General features: G+C 37.0%; 1 protein-coding gene across 8 annotated transcripts in view; it reads right to left on the bottom strand.

Annotated features, from left to right (window-relative positions):
* Positions 1-15,367, bottom strand: part of ift80 (intraflagellar transport 80 homolog (Chlamydomonas)) — a 229,393-nt gene that overhangs the window by 138,371 nt on the left and 75,655 nt on the right. For 7 of the 8 annotated variants that reach the window (XM_072572721.1, XM_072572724.1, XM_072572725.1 and 4 more), the window contains 2 exons: positions 13,808-13,897; positions 4,479-4,616 (listed from right to left, as the gene is read on the bottom strand). In XM_072572721.1, coding sequence (XP_072428822.1) covers positions 4,479-4,616; positions 13,808-13,897 — 228 coding nt within the window. The remainder of the gene's footprint in view (positions 1-4,478; positions 4,617-13,807; positions 13,898-15,367) is intronic. The other variant, XM_072572726.1, reaches the window with a different exon arrangement.

The raw sequence follows: 15,367 nt of genomic DNA, 5'->3' as shown, positions 1-15,367 counted from the left end.
CTATTCAACAGAAAATGATAACCAATGCTAATACTATCAGGTAGAAACTGCAAGTCAAACAAAACAACACAATCCAACTTTCAACTGTGGCAATGAAACAGCCAAGACAATGCCTGTCAATATTCTCATGTCAAAACTGCAAGACCAGAAATGATTACCTTATTTATTTAGAACTGATGGGTGTAACCTGACAATACATATAACTATGTTATATGTTTAAACATGTGACAGTTCCCAAATGGAATTTATGTACTATTGTATAATTTAATAGTGCATGCCTATGTTACGAGTGTATGTCATTGATCAGATTCTTTTTGAGGACACAGTGCAGATTCTACTTGTAGTGACTGTAATGAGGTCATAGAATAGACTGTTAATCAGCTGATGATTTGGAGATGCCGGTGTTGGACTGGGGTGTACAAAGTTAATTAACTGATGAAGGAGCGGTGCTCCGAAAGCTAGTGTGCTTCCGATTAACCCTGTTGGAAAATATCCTGGTGTTGTGTGATTTTTAATGTTAATCTGGTGGGTTGTCAAGTATCAGGAGATACCGACACTCTTGTGCCTGACTCTGTAATGAGGCAGTACCATAGTCAAGGACTACTCATATCTAAATGTAGGGTGTCTTGGTGATGGTATACTGGCCTCTGTGGAGTTATTTCAATAATTATGAAGAAGCACTATTGATGTGATAATTGTGTAACAAACTAGAGAGGACAAATCAAATTGGAGGCTGGTTTTCTTGACCACACATAAGCATTTTAAATTATAAACTATCCAGAATTGTGGTAGTTATTGGGAAATTTTGGTTTCCCAGACTCTTATAATAATCATATATTAACCATATGATGGGAACTGGGAACACAAAAAACTGATGGGAAGTGTCAGAATATTTCATTGACTTTACTCAAGGAAGTCTGGGTTCAAGGAGTAGATACTTTCAGATAATTATATGCAGTTTCTGCTGATGAGACATCACATATCTAATGGAATGGTACAGTAGGTTAGTAGTCATGATTCAGTATTACGAATAAATCTGATCATTTGTATACTTAGTTAGAAAAACCATATTAGATCACAAATGACCTACAAGGGAATTGGGTACTGTCACTTGGTTAAATCTACCTGTGACACCTGTCTGACACTACATGTTTGACTCTAAGCCGTAAATACTGCTTTGCCAGTACTGCTCACTTCAAAGATTAAACAAAATAAATACAATTCTGCAAAGCTCAGGATATCAAATGAGATATTACAATACTGTCCTGAAACAAAACATTTTCCATTAACATGGATGGATGAACAACTGGTGACTGACTGCACGAAGTTGAAGAACTGGCTTCAAAGACATTTAAGCAACAGATTCAGCAAACAACAGAAAACTGTCAAGAACAGAAACAACAAAAATAACAACCAGCTGTAACCGAGTCAATGGAAGGAGATTTCATGTGTGAAACATGCATAAAGCATTACTGTTGTCTATTAGCTTTTGGAACAATATACAAACATCTTTGACAGCTAAGAAGAACACTTCTGTTCCATAATTTCAGAAGTGAAGGACAGGCCATCCACCCCTTTAACAATACTCAAAGAATCAACCACTAAGTCAGCATTACAGAGAATTATTTGCAGCGTAGAAATTTATAATCATTTGGTAAGAGCTGTTATGATTCAAGCTATTGTTAATTCTGAACAAGCCAGACTGAAATCTGGCTTGACAGATCATAGCTTTTTTTTGGCTTTAACAAGCTGGACTTTCACTGAAACACAAACACGCAATATTGCAGATTTGGTTTTAATACTGTTACAATGATACAGAAGTTTATTATGAAAAATAAATGAAAATAAAATAGAACAAATCAAACTCTTTAGATATACAACACATGTTTAAAGATTTAGAAACACCGGGTAAAATACAACTCCATTAATCCCAAAACACACCTTTACAGTTCTCATATCAAGGAGAATTCCACTGTCTCTCATTCTTATGGGGATTAACTCAGTATTAGCTTCAGTTCACAATCTTGAGAATCTGATATCCTCTTCCTTGAGCCTTCATATAATTGAATAAAGACCTTCACATCTTCAAATAAGCCCCTTAAATTTTTAACCAAGCACTTCTGGTCTGGAATTTTAAACTAAATTCCTTTCATTCAGGTAACCTATTTCTCAATTTAATCCTAAATCCCTTCTTTAGGAACAACTGTTTATACTCTTATGACATGAAGACTGCCAACTAGCTCAAAGTAGTTCCCCATTCCCTGTATTTGCAATATAGTAAAATCAAAACATTCAATGACTCTCAAAATTGGTCCCAATGGTTTCTATTCAGGCTTTTTGAATAACCAGTACCAGACACCAGGTTTATAGCTTAAACAAAATTAATAATTTATTAATTATACAGTAGTTTTAGCTGAGCAAAGTTAAACAACGTGATAATCTAATCAATGTCTATAGAGAGAGTCAGAGATGTATAGTACGGAAACAGACCCTTCGGTCCAACTCGTCCATACCGACCAAATATCCCAACTTAATCTAGTCCCATTTGCCAGCACCTGGCCCATATCCCTCCAAACCTTTCCTGTTCATAAACAGCATCTGGATGGGTATATATGTTGCAATTGTACCAGCCTCCACAACTCCTCTGGTAGCTCATTCCATACATGCACCACCCTCTATGTGAAAAAGTTGCCCCTTAGGTCCCTTTTATATCTTTCCCCTCTCACCTGAAACCTATGCCCTCTAGTTCTGGAATCCCCCACCTCAGGGAAAAGACTTTGTCTATTTCTCCTATCCATGCCCTTCGTGATTTATGATCTAAGCTTAGTTTGTATTTGTGTGAATGGGGGCTAGAATCAAAGAAAACTATCAAACAGACATAATTAAGAGATAAACCAAAAGAAAAAAATAAATGAGATGTTATTGGCCTGTTCACTTAAGCAGATTCCAGATTCATAACATCACAGGCACAATGGATTTGGTTTCTGAAGACACCAATGCATGCAAATGGCTTCCACTAAGCTCTGAGGACTAGTCATTTAATACTTGTAACAGAGATTCTATTCTCAAAATTTTCAGTAAGTTGATAATGAGAAGATAACCAGGGAACAATCAAACCTCCATCCTATAGCTTTTGTAGCCACAATCCTTCTGACCAACACGGTTCAAACTTTGGTTTTCCTTTGTTAGGCTTGTTGTCTTCCTACTGGACCCCTATTAACTTTCAAACACCTGCCATCTGTTTGAGAACAATGTATATCTGAAACCAAAACATCTACAGCATTCTTGGAACAAGAATCAACCTGCAATTATTTATCAGGCTTGACCTCATAAGCAAATATCAGTTTGCTTGTTTGTCTTTTTTTAAGCAACAAGCTGCTGCTCAAAATCCAAAAGGTCACTCTCAGCTCACAGTTCATAGCACCAAACCAAAAGTGATAACAAAAAGTGGAAATTGTGTGAGGGTTCTAATAACATATGCAATCTTCGTGAAGGTCTCTGCGAAACTGCCAAACTGAAATCCAAAACCTTTTCTCAAGTTGTGGGTGCTTCCCCAAGTAAAAATAAAACAATACCTTCTACACTGAAAGCCTAACACACAGCTGTTTACTTTGCCCACTCGTGATTAATCTTTCAATGTAAATAAATTCACATTAATCTACAGAAGAAAGTATGGGAAGTAGGAAGATTCCGTCTAATATTCTTTTTTTGAAAGAAGTCACCAAGGCTACAGAAATACTGAAACGTTAATCATGAAATACCTTCACACACACAGAAAACCCATAGGTCCCCTGCTGAAAAATTCAAAATAAAATCCAAAAATGAATGGGATTAAAACATATTTAAACCATGCATGTTACATCACAAATGTCAATAAAGATGCAGTTTCTGGTTTGTTGGAATTTTTTGAAATACTTTAAACTTGCTGTGGAATATTCTTGATGTTAAAGAGGCAATACTATTGATATTTAAAAATGTTGCATGGGAAATCAATATATGTAGATGTGTACAAGCTTGCTACAGACTTTACTTCAGAGATAGCAGTTTCTGACCACTGGTAGAATGCATACCCCACTTGCTTTAAAACAATATGTAATCAGGAAGGATAGAGTAAAATAACATTACCCTTATGGTCTGTCTCTTCAATGAATCACTTTAGTTAGCCTCAGAAGAGAAAGACAAAAATCTGCCTAGTCTCCCCATTTTTATCATTACCACTGAACCAATTGTGGGGCCACATATGGATACTGCCAAAGCTCTGATACAAAAAATGAATTGCAGATGAAGCAAAATCTATGCAATGGCATCATAGGATAGAGTAAACACTTTGATGAGAAAAAGGCAAAAAAGAAAATTATTGGGAAAAAAAATGAATTAAGGTCTACAAGTTTTTAAACACTTTAATAATTATGGTTGCACAACACCAATGGCAATTGTCTATTAGTTTATTCATATTTAGAGACAAGAAGATTACCTACCCCAGTTTTATCACATAGACGAAGAGTGTTGAATGATCCAACAGCAAATAGTTGTCCATCAGATGCCCAAGCCACAGATGTTATAGGATAGTCATGTGCCTGAGAGCAATACAACAGACGTCCATAACTATCCCATACCTAAAAATAGACAAAAAACATTGTTTTCTGAAAACATTTCTGAAACAAAGTAAATGATTTAGTATATCTTTTTGATCATGTTACAGTCACAGCTGATGGCACCATTGGACAAATTAGATCACAAAATGGAACTGGCTTAATAGAGCATATGTTTTTCACGTTTAGTTAATTAATGTGATGGTTAGTCCCGGAGACATATTTGCATAAGAATGCAAAGTTTCTTTTACAGCAGAACAGAAGTGTATTAAAACAAAAATATAAATATCAAAAGAAAATCAAGCTGACTATATACAACAGTTAGAATAATCTCAAAAAATCTTAGTAAGACATAGCTTCAATTGGTTTGCCAACTATCTGTTTCAGAGATTCAAGTCCAGAAAGATTATATTCCTTTTTTCAGTTCTATGGTGTTCTACTTAACAGATTCCTTTCACCTTTTTTTCCCCAGTGTCTATATAGACAATTTGGGGGGTCCTTTCCAAATATGCCAACATGCATTATTCCTGAACTTTAACTTTTCCTCTTCGGTAATTGGTAGATTTCTAACCAAACTCTGCTAGTTTGGAAATTTCACCAAATTACCATGGTGGTAACCTATTTCTTGTAGCATTCTGAGTCTTTATTCTAGGAGAGAAATTAAATTGGCTTCTAAAACTAACAAACAGTCGTCTCGTCTAATCTAAATTGTAAAACTCACTTCTAAGTTGAAAAAAACCTTGCCTAGCTGAATGTCTTCTGTACTGTAAACAAAGCTTTGAATTTTTTTTTTTGGTGCTAAACCTAACAGTAGAGCCAATGTTCCATTAACACCATAAGGAATTGTAGTCACCTACTTTCAGCCAAATACTGGATTAGGTCACTGTTCTGGAAGGACACTCTGACCTTTTCTTTAAAGTAAATCTTTGCAAAAATAATCAACACCCATTTACATTTTGAAATCCAAACTCTTAAAATGATATATACACACAAAATACAATTTTTGCCACATTATATTTCAATGGAGGTAAGGTTCAATTTTAACAAAATACATTAGATGGGAACCTTTGATTCACAAATGCCATTGGCCAAGTCTAGAGGCACAGGGGCACTCAAAGCAAATAGCTATTAAGGCCCTTCCCTGGGCAAATAATGTTTCTGCACCCACAACATTTGATCTCAGATAAGGGAGTTGTTGTCCATGTAAGTGGCAGAACTTCTGAAGGAAAATGAATGGGACGTTCACTGGTCCTTCAGTGGAGGGCAAAACACTAATTACCTGCAATAAATACTGTTTGTTGATATCAATATTTGTCACTGCAATGTATTAATTGCTATTCCAGAGCATTTAAAAACCAAGTTGAAAAATCACTCCTTTTTTAAAAATGCACATACAATTTTAATTTTGGCATAAAACTCAGGTTGTCACAGAACCATTTTCTTGTTTATTTTCTTTCTACCTTTCTTCGAGTCTGGAATAAAATCGGTAGCATAGGAAGCTCCTTGTCAATGTCCGTGATTAATCTCTAATGAGTATACCTAAACGGAGTTCCTTATACTTTCCCCATTGATTTCACGTCTCATCACAGATTTTCAGGCAGGCATGTGTTAGGCTGAGCTGAAGCCTGGGAGCAGAGTGTTTAATCCAGCTGTGTGCATGTTTACTTAATACTCAGCCCTCAAACTTGGGAGTGTTTTATATTGTCTTCCCCAAAGTGACAGTAATTAGCAAGGTGGCTTCTAAGTGATCATACACCTTAACAAATCTCCGTCAGATCTATTTATACTGTTTGTAATTTTCACTGTGCATTTCACAAAAACAAAGAATTGTATTTTTATAGCACCTTTTGCAAGCTCAGAATCTCTCAATCTTTTACAGCCAGTAAAATCCATTGGTGACTAGACATCAGAAGAAAGAAATATGGAAGTCAATTTCCACAAATAGTAATGCGGTAATGATGATGCAATCAGTTTCATGATTTTGATTGATGAATAAATATTGGTCACTGAATATTTCACAGGACAAACAGGGTAGCTTCCATGCTCTTCTTTGAAATATTGACATATCATATTAGGGCCTTACAAGTTTAACAGATCAGTCAGTTTAAATTTGATAGTGCGGCAACATCTAGAATTCAGGATTGAATCAACTGACACGTGGACAAACATGGGATAACTCTTATGGAAAAACCATGTTTAGCTGACTTGCTGGAGTTCTTTGAAAGGTAACAGGTTGATGTGAATAATGCTGTTGATGCAGTGTAGATGGACTTCCAAAAGACATTTGGTACACTGTTTCCCAACAACTTTGTGACAAAAGATGTAGCTCACGGAAAAAATATGGAATTTCCATGTTGCTACAAGGTTGTCTAAATAACAGGGAATAGAGGCTGGAGGCATGTTTGTAATGAAGTCAGAGTTTGGTGGCTGTAATTATGGTGTACTGTCACTTTAAGAGTCCGATCATTTTATGTCATGGTAATGTTATCAGCCATCTTGGGGGTGAAATAGCAGTTTAAGCTGTAGAATGAACCCTCCTTGCTAACGTTTCCTGACATTTCAGACTCCAGGTACTTCTTGTAACATATCACAAGTAGAAAACTGGTGATGAGGATAAAAATGGTCTTTAGATCCTCCAGGTCGGTACTAAGAAGAAAATAAAATATGCCATTGCTACACCAAAGCAGTCACAGTTGGCAAGGGGAAGACAATAAGAATTCACCCCAGAGAAGAGATGAACAGTGTAGAAGAAACTCACCAAGTGCTCTACCCTGAAGGAACACTGAGTTCCCTACATGGAAGGAAATATCTTGAGGTGGGGTGGTTGGGAAGAAATAGGCAGTGTCAGAAACCCTTTTTTTCTAAATGTGAAGAAGTGAGGCAGCACGAAGGTTTTCATGGTACATCATGCTATGCAGGTCTTACCACTGATGCCCAACTCGGAGAGGCAACAGTTCATACATAGATGAATATACAGTGGAGACCTTTACAGCTGTATATAACAATTAATTTTTGAAATAATTAAATGAACAACACATGCTTTTAACTACTAGAGATATCTCAATCACTGCCATGGGTTCTGTAAATAACTCCAAATATTATTATCTGGAAAAGTTGGCAGCTGGCCAGGCTGGAACTCTGCTTGATGTCTTCACCATGCCTCCTGATGTAGGGTACCTCCTGCAGAGTTATTCTTCGAAGTCTTGCTAAAAATCAACGATTTTCTGGGCTGCTTTAGAGAAAGTGCCAAATGTATGCCTTATTTGGAATAATCCACACATGTGACCAATCCTGAATGTTTTGGTCTTATTTGGTATAGACAGCAGTTACTGATTTCCTGTGATCTTAGCTTTTAACAGGCTGGAATGACTCAGCGTAATTCCAATCACATAACAGCTGTCTAAGCCTCTTAGTAGTTCCAGTTATCGTCAGCCTTATCCAAACCACTTAAAAAAGGCTGGAAACTGTAGCGCTGTTAAGACCGTAAAATGAAGATAGAGAGAGCTGGAACTATTACACAGGGAGAGTCCATTATTTTGTTGAAGCTACAAAACTGAAGCAAATATAGATAAAAATCACAACACCAGGTTATAGTCCAACAGGTTTAATTGGAAGCACACTAGCTTTCGGAGCAACGAAGTAAATATAATTAACCTTGCATTCCCAAGTATTATGGGAGAAAATTTTTAACTTTTTGAATGGGCTGGTACAGCCAGAGAAACCAGGTTCTAAAGCTTAAGAAGAAATAGTTCGAGTGTTACAGAACCATTTTTCACCAAAACGACTCGAGTTTGGTGAAAGTTTAGAATTCACAAATACAACCAGTAAAATCCATTGGTGACTAGACATCAGAAGAACTATGGAAGTCAATTTCCACAAATAGTAATGCGGTAATGATGATGTAATCAGTTTCATGATTTTGATTGATGAATAAATATTGGTCACTGAATATTTCATAGGACAAACAGGGTAGCTTCCATGCTCTTCTTTGAAATATTGACATATCATATTAGGGCCTTACAAGTTTAACAGATCAGTCAGTTTAAATTTGATAGTTAAATTTGAAACCATCTACCAATTCATAGTAATTTTAAGGAAATTAGCAGAAGTCTGTGAATTCAGAGCCAACTTAAATAATGCTATCAGAGACAGACTGGTATGGTTTAAAGATATGAAGCAAACCACAAGAAATTACTGATGAAAAGGAACCTAGACTTAAAGATAGCACTTGAAATAGTTGCCTTGATACAACTAGCAGCCAAGGGAACTGAAAACCTAAGCTCCAGCAAGAGAGATCACAAAATGGCAGTTGAAAAACAAGCACCAATGGAGATTCAAAACTGGAAAAACATGGCACGTAGCATCAAATTGTTGGTGTAAAAACACAGTATACTGAAACTGCAGATATAAGAGCACATTGAAAGGCTGTGTTTAAGGAAGAAACATGAAAGTATAGCAAAAATATAGAAACGGAAGGAGAAAGGAAAAAATTCACATGGTACGAAAAAAAAGGACACAACAAAAACTCAGACTCATACTCGCAAGAGGAGCTGTTTTTAAATACACTGGTCATTGCTGGTGGCACCAACCAATACTGTGTCACTCCTTTACTGAATGCCAAACCAGCAAGAATGGAGATGGATACTGGAGTGGTGGTTTAATTGACCTGTGCATCAGAAGCAGGGCTGCTCTCTCATAAGGGAGAGGTGGTCAGTTAGGTGGATGGCTGGTTTGTGATTCATACTCATGTCAATAGTGTGGGTTCAATTTCTACATTGGCTGAGGTTACCATGAAGGACTCTGCTTTATAACCTTTCTCCCCAACTTAACCGGAGCCTCAGGTTAAATTGCCACTAGTCACCTCTCTATTGAGGGAGCAGCCTTATGGTGTGGTTTATGATCATAAGGGGCATAGATTGGATAAATACACAAGGTCTTTTCTCTGGGGTGGGGGAGGCCAGAACCAGAGGGCATAGACTTAGGGTGAGAGGGAGAAATTTAACAAAGCACCTAAGGGGCAATATTTCCACGCAGAGGGTGGTATGTGAGCTGCCAGAGGAAGTGGTGGAGGTTGGTACAATTACAGCATTTAAAAGGCATCTGGATGGATATCTGAATAGGAAGGGTTTGGAGGGATATGGGCCAAGTGCTGGAAAATGGGATTAGATTAGGTTGGGATATCTGGTCAGCATGGACGAGTTTGACTGAGGGGTCTGTTTCTGTGCTGTACATCATTATGACTCTATGGCTATGGCGCCTTTGCTTTTATCAGAAGCAGCTTAGACATATTATGCCAAACTCTCAAAAACTGCACAAAGAATGTATATAGGTGAAGCAGAGCCTTTAACAGGTTGTACAAAAGTGAATGACAAGTTCATATGGTCAGAATTAAGATTTGCCCTTGTTAATTCTCAAAGGAAATTTTCTAGCTTTATTGGGAAGAATGGTTGGAGAAAATCAAACTCAATTTGGATGAGGTAAATTATCTGTTGGATTTTGAGACTGATCTATCATAAATGCTAAAGAAATATGCCATTGTTTTCAATGGGGATCTGGGAAGCATGGAGAAGATCTCAGTAAAATTGAAAATCAAGGATTAAACATCAAAATCAGGCTGCCCAACAGGAAAACAAAGCAAAATGCAGCGTCTTCCAAAAAGGTTGACAAGTGTTAGTAAGGAATTATAATACCGGTGAGAAGTGGGTACCAGCCATCATCGCAGAACAGACTGGACAGGTCTCCTATACTCTACAGACGAGAGATGTTATTGTTTGGAGAAGACATGCAGATCAATTTTTGGCAACTAAAACAAGTGTGCTTGAGACAACATAAATTGAAGATTTACAAATACCTGTGCCAAATAGAGATCTGGATATTTGTGATGATAGAGCAATAACTGGAGCATCTGGGATGTGGGGGGCAGCAGGGTACCCCAGTGGAGAGTACCACAACACTGTGCAAATCTCCGAATGTTCAGTTACCTCAGGAAAAGACAATAAGAGATAATATTCCTAATGTACCTAAAATACCAGAGATTAAAGCCAATAAGAAAAATAATCAGATACCCAAGGTGCGCCAATAGCCACACAGGAATTGACGCCCTCCGGAACGTCTTGTCTCCTGGCTGTTGTATATATGATTGTAAATATTGTGAATTTTTTCATTTCAGGAACCTCTGACGTAAAGGAGCTGCATAGTTATGTAAATAAGTGGGCTGTCCTTTTAACAGTTTGATCATGTCAACAAACATTTTGGGCAGAATAAACACCTCTCTTTAACCTTGCTGCCTACAAAGTGAACATCTCCTTAATAAAGCTCCCGCTGTTTTAACACTTCAGCCTTCTGATCCTTCTTGGAACATTAATAGGATCCTTGTTGTTCCTCTTTATATTAAAGATCCAGATATTGGATGCAGGAGATAACTTCAAACTTTGTGGTAAACTTAGAAACAATTGTAAACTAAGAGGAAGAGCGTGAAGAATATCAAAAGAACATCGATAATTTGGTGGAGTGAGTGGAGAAGTATGAGGCAATACACTGAAACATAGTACATAGAAAGTACATAGAGAAATAGTAAAAAATAAAGTGTGCGTGTGGGGGCAGAAAAACCCTGGTGTATATGTGCATAGGTCATTACATTTGGCAGGACAAGTACAGAGAGGTTAATAAAACATACAGCATCCTCGGGTTTATTAATAGCAGCATAAAATATAAAAGTTAGAAGGTTATGTTGAACCTGCATAAGCCACTAGTTAAATCTTTTCCAGGTTATTGCGTACAGTTCTAGGTACCACGCTTTAGGAAGGATGCAATCAAGTTGGACAACACACAGAAAAATAGTTCAAGGGATGAGAAACTTCAGCTATAAAGATAGATGGGAGAGTTAGGATTGTTTTCCCTGAAAAGGAGAAGGTAAAGAGATTTGATTGAAGTTTTCAAAATCAGGAGAGGTCTGGACAAAGTAGGCAGAGAGAAACTGTTCGCACTTGTAATCAAGTCAAGAACAAGAAGACACAGATTTAAAGTCATTTGCAAAAGAAATAAATACGAAAGGAGAAAAACAACTTTTTGGAAGTTAGAGTCTGGAATGCACTGCCTGGAGACATTGTGGTGGCAGGTACAATCAAAGTCTTCACGAGGGCGCTAAATGGCCACTTAAATAGAAATAATGGAAAGGTTAACAGGGAAAGGACAAGAAGATGGTATAAATCATGATGTACATTCAGACAGCCAGTGCAGACAAGGTGGGCTAAATAGTCTGCCCTGCACTGTAACAATTCAGAGATTCTGTGATTTGACGTCTCATCTGATAATACAGGAATCAGTCAACCCTGCGTGGGTATCAGCCTTTGGTTTTGTGCTCACGGCCTTGGGTGTGTGACTTACACCAGCAAAATCTTTTAAAGCAATAGAGTGTTACCAACTAGACCATGGCTGACACTCTCAGCTTGAGCTAACGTTTCTTTCTGATCTTTTTCTGTCTCTTTTCAGGCTGCTGGCTTACAACACTTTCCTTCCACCACCCATACCAACTTCCATTTTGCGCCTCTTTGGTATCCTAACCCTATTACAATTCCTATTGCAATCCATAAACTTTCCACTTTTCCTTCTATTCTGCCACTTTTCTAAGTTTGAATGGCCTTGGATAAAGCCATGCTAACCCCAGCAACTCTTTCTGCTTTGTTCATTTCACTCATGAAAATATATATGACTGTCATTTAATAAGCCATACCCAACTGCACCATGAAACTCTTGCGCTGAACATCTCACTTACCATATGGTTGCAGCCACCTCTTTAATGATTTCTTGTCTTTGCTGCACCTTTTTATATATCCTTAGATTAACTTCCTTACTTTCAAGTGACGCAAACATGGTGCACAACTTGCAAACTATTCATAATCTATTGTTAGTTGTGATTCAGTCCATCAATATATTTAGAAGTTTGCTCACTTCTGCCAAAAACGGTCCACTTAAGAATTCTCCTAAGAGGGTGGATATTTTTAACTAAATTTTTCAAATATGTTAATGATATACCTCTGGAGAAGGTAGGATTGAACCCAGGTCTTCTGAGCCAGAGATAGGGATGCTATCACTGCACCACAAATTACCTTAGCTGACAGGGTAACATAATTGAAAATGAACTTTGAAATTACCAAATTAGTTCATTGGCGTGAATGATTTTTCTTCTTACTTTCCAGTGTGTGTGAGAAACTCCCGAATTATTTTTGATATATTGATTAAAAAGAAAAATTGAGCTACCTCTGCTCCTTTAATTTTCTCTGACCCAGAACAACCCCCACTTATATAGCATCTGTACTGCTGAATGTCTAAAGCAACATTATAGCAGCATCACCAAACAAATTTTGACATTAAACCATTTGCAAATATAAAAGCAAGAAACAAGAGTCAGCCATTCAGCCCTTGAGTCTGCTCCACCATTCAATAAAATCATGGCTCATCAGACTGTAACCTTAAATCCACATTTCTGATAACCTTTCACCCATTCCTTAACAATTAAATAAAATGCTTACTTTTCATTCTTCCTGCCAAAGTGGATAATGTCACATTTTCCCACGTTACACTCCACTTGCCAGATCTTTGCCTTCTCACTTAACCCATTAACATCTTTATGTAGTCTTTTTAATGTCCTTTTCACAAATTACTGTGCCACCTATCTTTGTGTCATCAGAAAATATATCTTCCATCCCTTGATCCAAATCATTTATATAAGTTGTGAATAGTTGAGATTCTAGCATCAATTCTTGTGAGACACATTGCTCATTTCATCTTGCTAATGTGTCCATTCATGCCTAACCTGGTTCCTGTTCAGCAGGTAATCTTCTATTCATGCCAACATGGTACCCCTATTATCTTTGATGTGGCACTTCTTCATATGCCTTCTGGAAATAACAAGATATTACAGCAGATGACATAAACTTAGTGTAAGAAACAGAGGTTAAGGCAAAGAGAATTTTAGCAAGAGCAGCTGTTGACACAATCAATGGCAGAGCAATTAAAATCAGAAATGTGCAATAGAGTGGAAATTGTGGTGCACAGATATCTCAGACGCTTGTAGGATTGGGGAGGGTACAGAGGTAAGGGTAGGAGAGGCCATTTGGAAAACATTCTATCAACTGTGAATAATTCCCTCACACATTCAATAGCTATGTTATTCCACTTGAGCTTCAAAAGCAACAAATCACATGAATACAAACCTTGTATTTACAATCCTCGCCACCGGAAAGGATGAGATCATTCACCGTATTCCAATCAACCTTCAGAATGACTCCGTCATGTGCTTTCCACTATGATCAGGAATACAAGATGAAGAAAGAATGGGCGGAAATCATATTCTTGAGACTTTTGAGAAAAAAAATCTTTAAATATACTTCTGTCATTGAGACAATTCTTGAAAATTTGTGATTATCCAGATCAGAGAATCTGGTGGATAGCCATTTTTGATTATTCAAATAAAACAAACTCATTACAACTTTTGATATTCAAAAATAAATCCGTGTACTAAAATAACATAGCCTTTTGATTTAATCAAACATATAAACTGACTGCTGTGTCCAGATTTGAATGCAAATGTCAGCCAACGATAAGTCATTGACTGATCTTTCCTGATCAGAAAAAGAAAAAACATTTAGCTGGTCACATTGTAACAAATGACGCCTTACAACATACTCATTTAGGCAGCTGACATCTTTTTAAAAACTAAAACCAGTATTTTTAAATTGATTTTAATTACACTTATCAATATTCAGTCAACTATATTAACTATATTAAAAATATCAAGTGCAACTCCTTTGACTTACAAGCTATATGACATTGCCACTTTTATTAATTTACAACTATTTCATATCCATCTTTAGCAACCTTATCCAAAGCAGATCTATCAATATGCTATTATTGCTATCTTCCCTCATACAACCCTTTTGATCTCAAAACCACAGACCATAAACCTGAATGAAAATGGTGCACAAAGTCCTGGATGCCCTCTACCAATCTAACTTATTCACTGTAATTTGTACTATTATTGTCTTTTCATGGCAGATATATATCTTAGCCTAAGGTCATCCATGAACCCAGGACAAGTCCAGACTTCTCAGTTTCATCATCAACCATGTGCATCAATTTTATTCTGTACTGAAATTACTTCTTCACTGCCCATTTTTACAGCACTGCTGTGTACTGGTTTTTCTCATACCAACTGTAATGAAGTCTTTACTTTTGTGGCTATTACTCCAATTTTCATCTTTCTCTCTTCATCACCATTACCTTATCCTTGAATTACCATTTCCGATATACATATGTTCATGCTTCCTTTAACGGTTTCAAAGGCTGCTGCAATAATATATAACTGCTGATCTAATATTAAAATCTGGATGAATCATAATTACCTCTAGTTAAATGTTGGAAAAGCAGAATCTTCTGGCTTTTACTTGAACCTGCCTGAACTATGTCAACCTCCTTAGCTGGCAAGTCAAAAAAATGTCCATATATTTAGAACTTTAGGTGCTGTTTGGAACTAAAAGTGAGAGGTGGGTTGGCTATGATGAATTAGACACTGTCATTAAAAGGTATGACAGTGGATAGGCAATGGCAAAACTTTTTGGAATGAAGGTATGGATCGCAACAGTTATGCATTCCTTTCTGGACCAACAACATGACAGAAAGGTGGCTCAACTAGAGTTAACAGAAGAAATTAATATCCAAAGAGGACTCATATAAAGTTGTAAGAAAAAGCAGTGAATGTAATGAATGGGAGCCAG

The sequence above is a fragment of the Chiloscyllium punctatum genome, chromosome 6, assembly GCF_047496795.1.
Source record: "Chiloscyllium punctatum isolate Juve2018m chromosome 6, sChiPun1.3, whole genome shotgun sequence".
Classification (NCBI taxonomy): domain Eukaryota; kingdom Metazoa; phylum Chordata; class Chondrichthyes; order Orectolobiformes; family Hemiscylliidae; genus Chiloscyllium; species Chiloscyllium punctatum.
The sequence above is the reverse complement of the archived record's forward strand: the minus strand, read 5'-3'. Positions and strand labels throughout refer to the sequence as shown.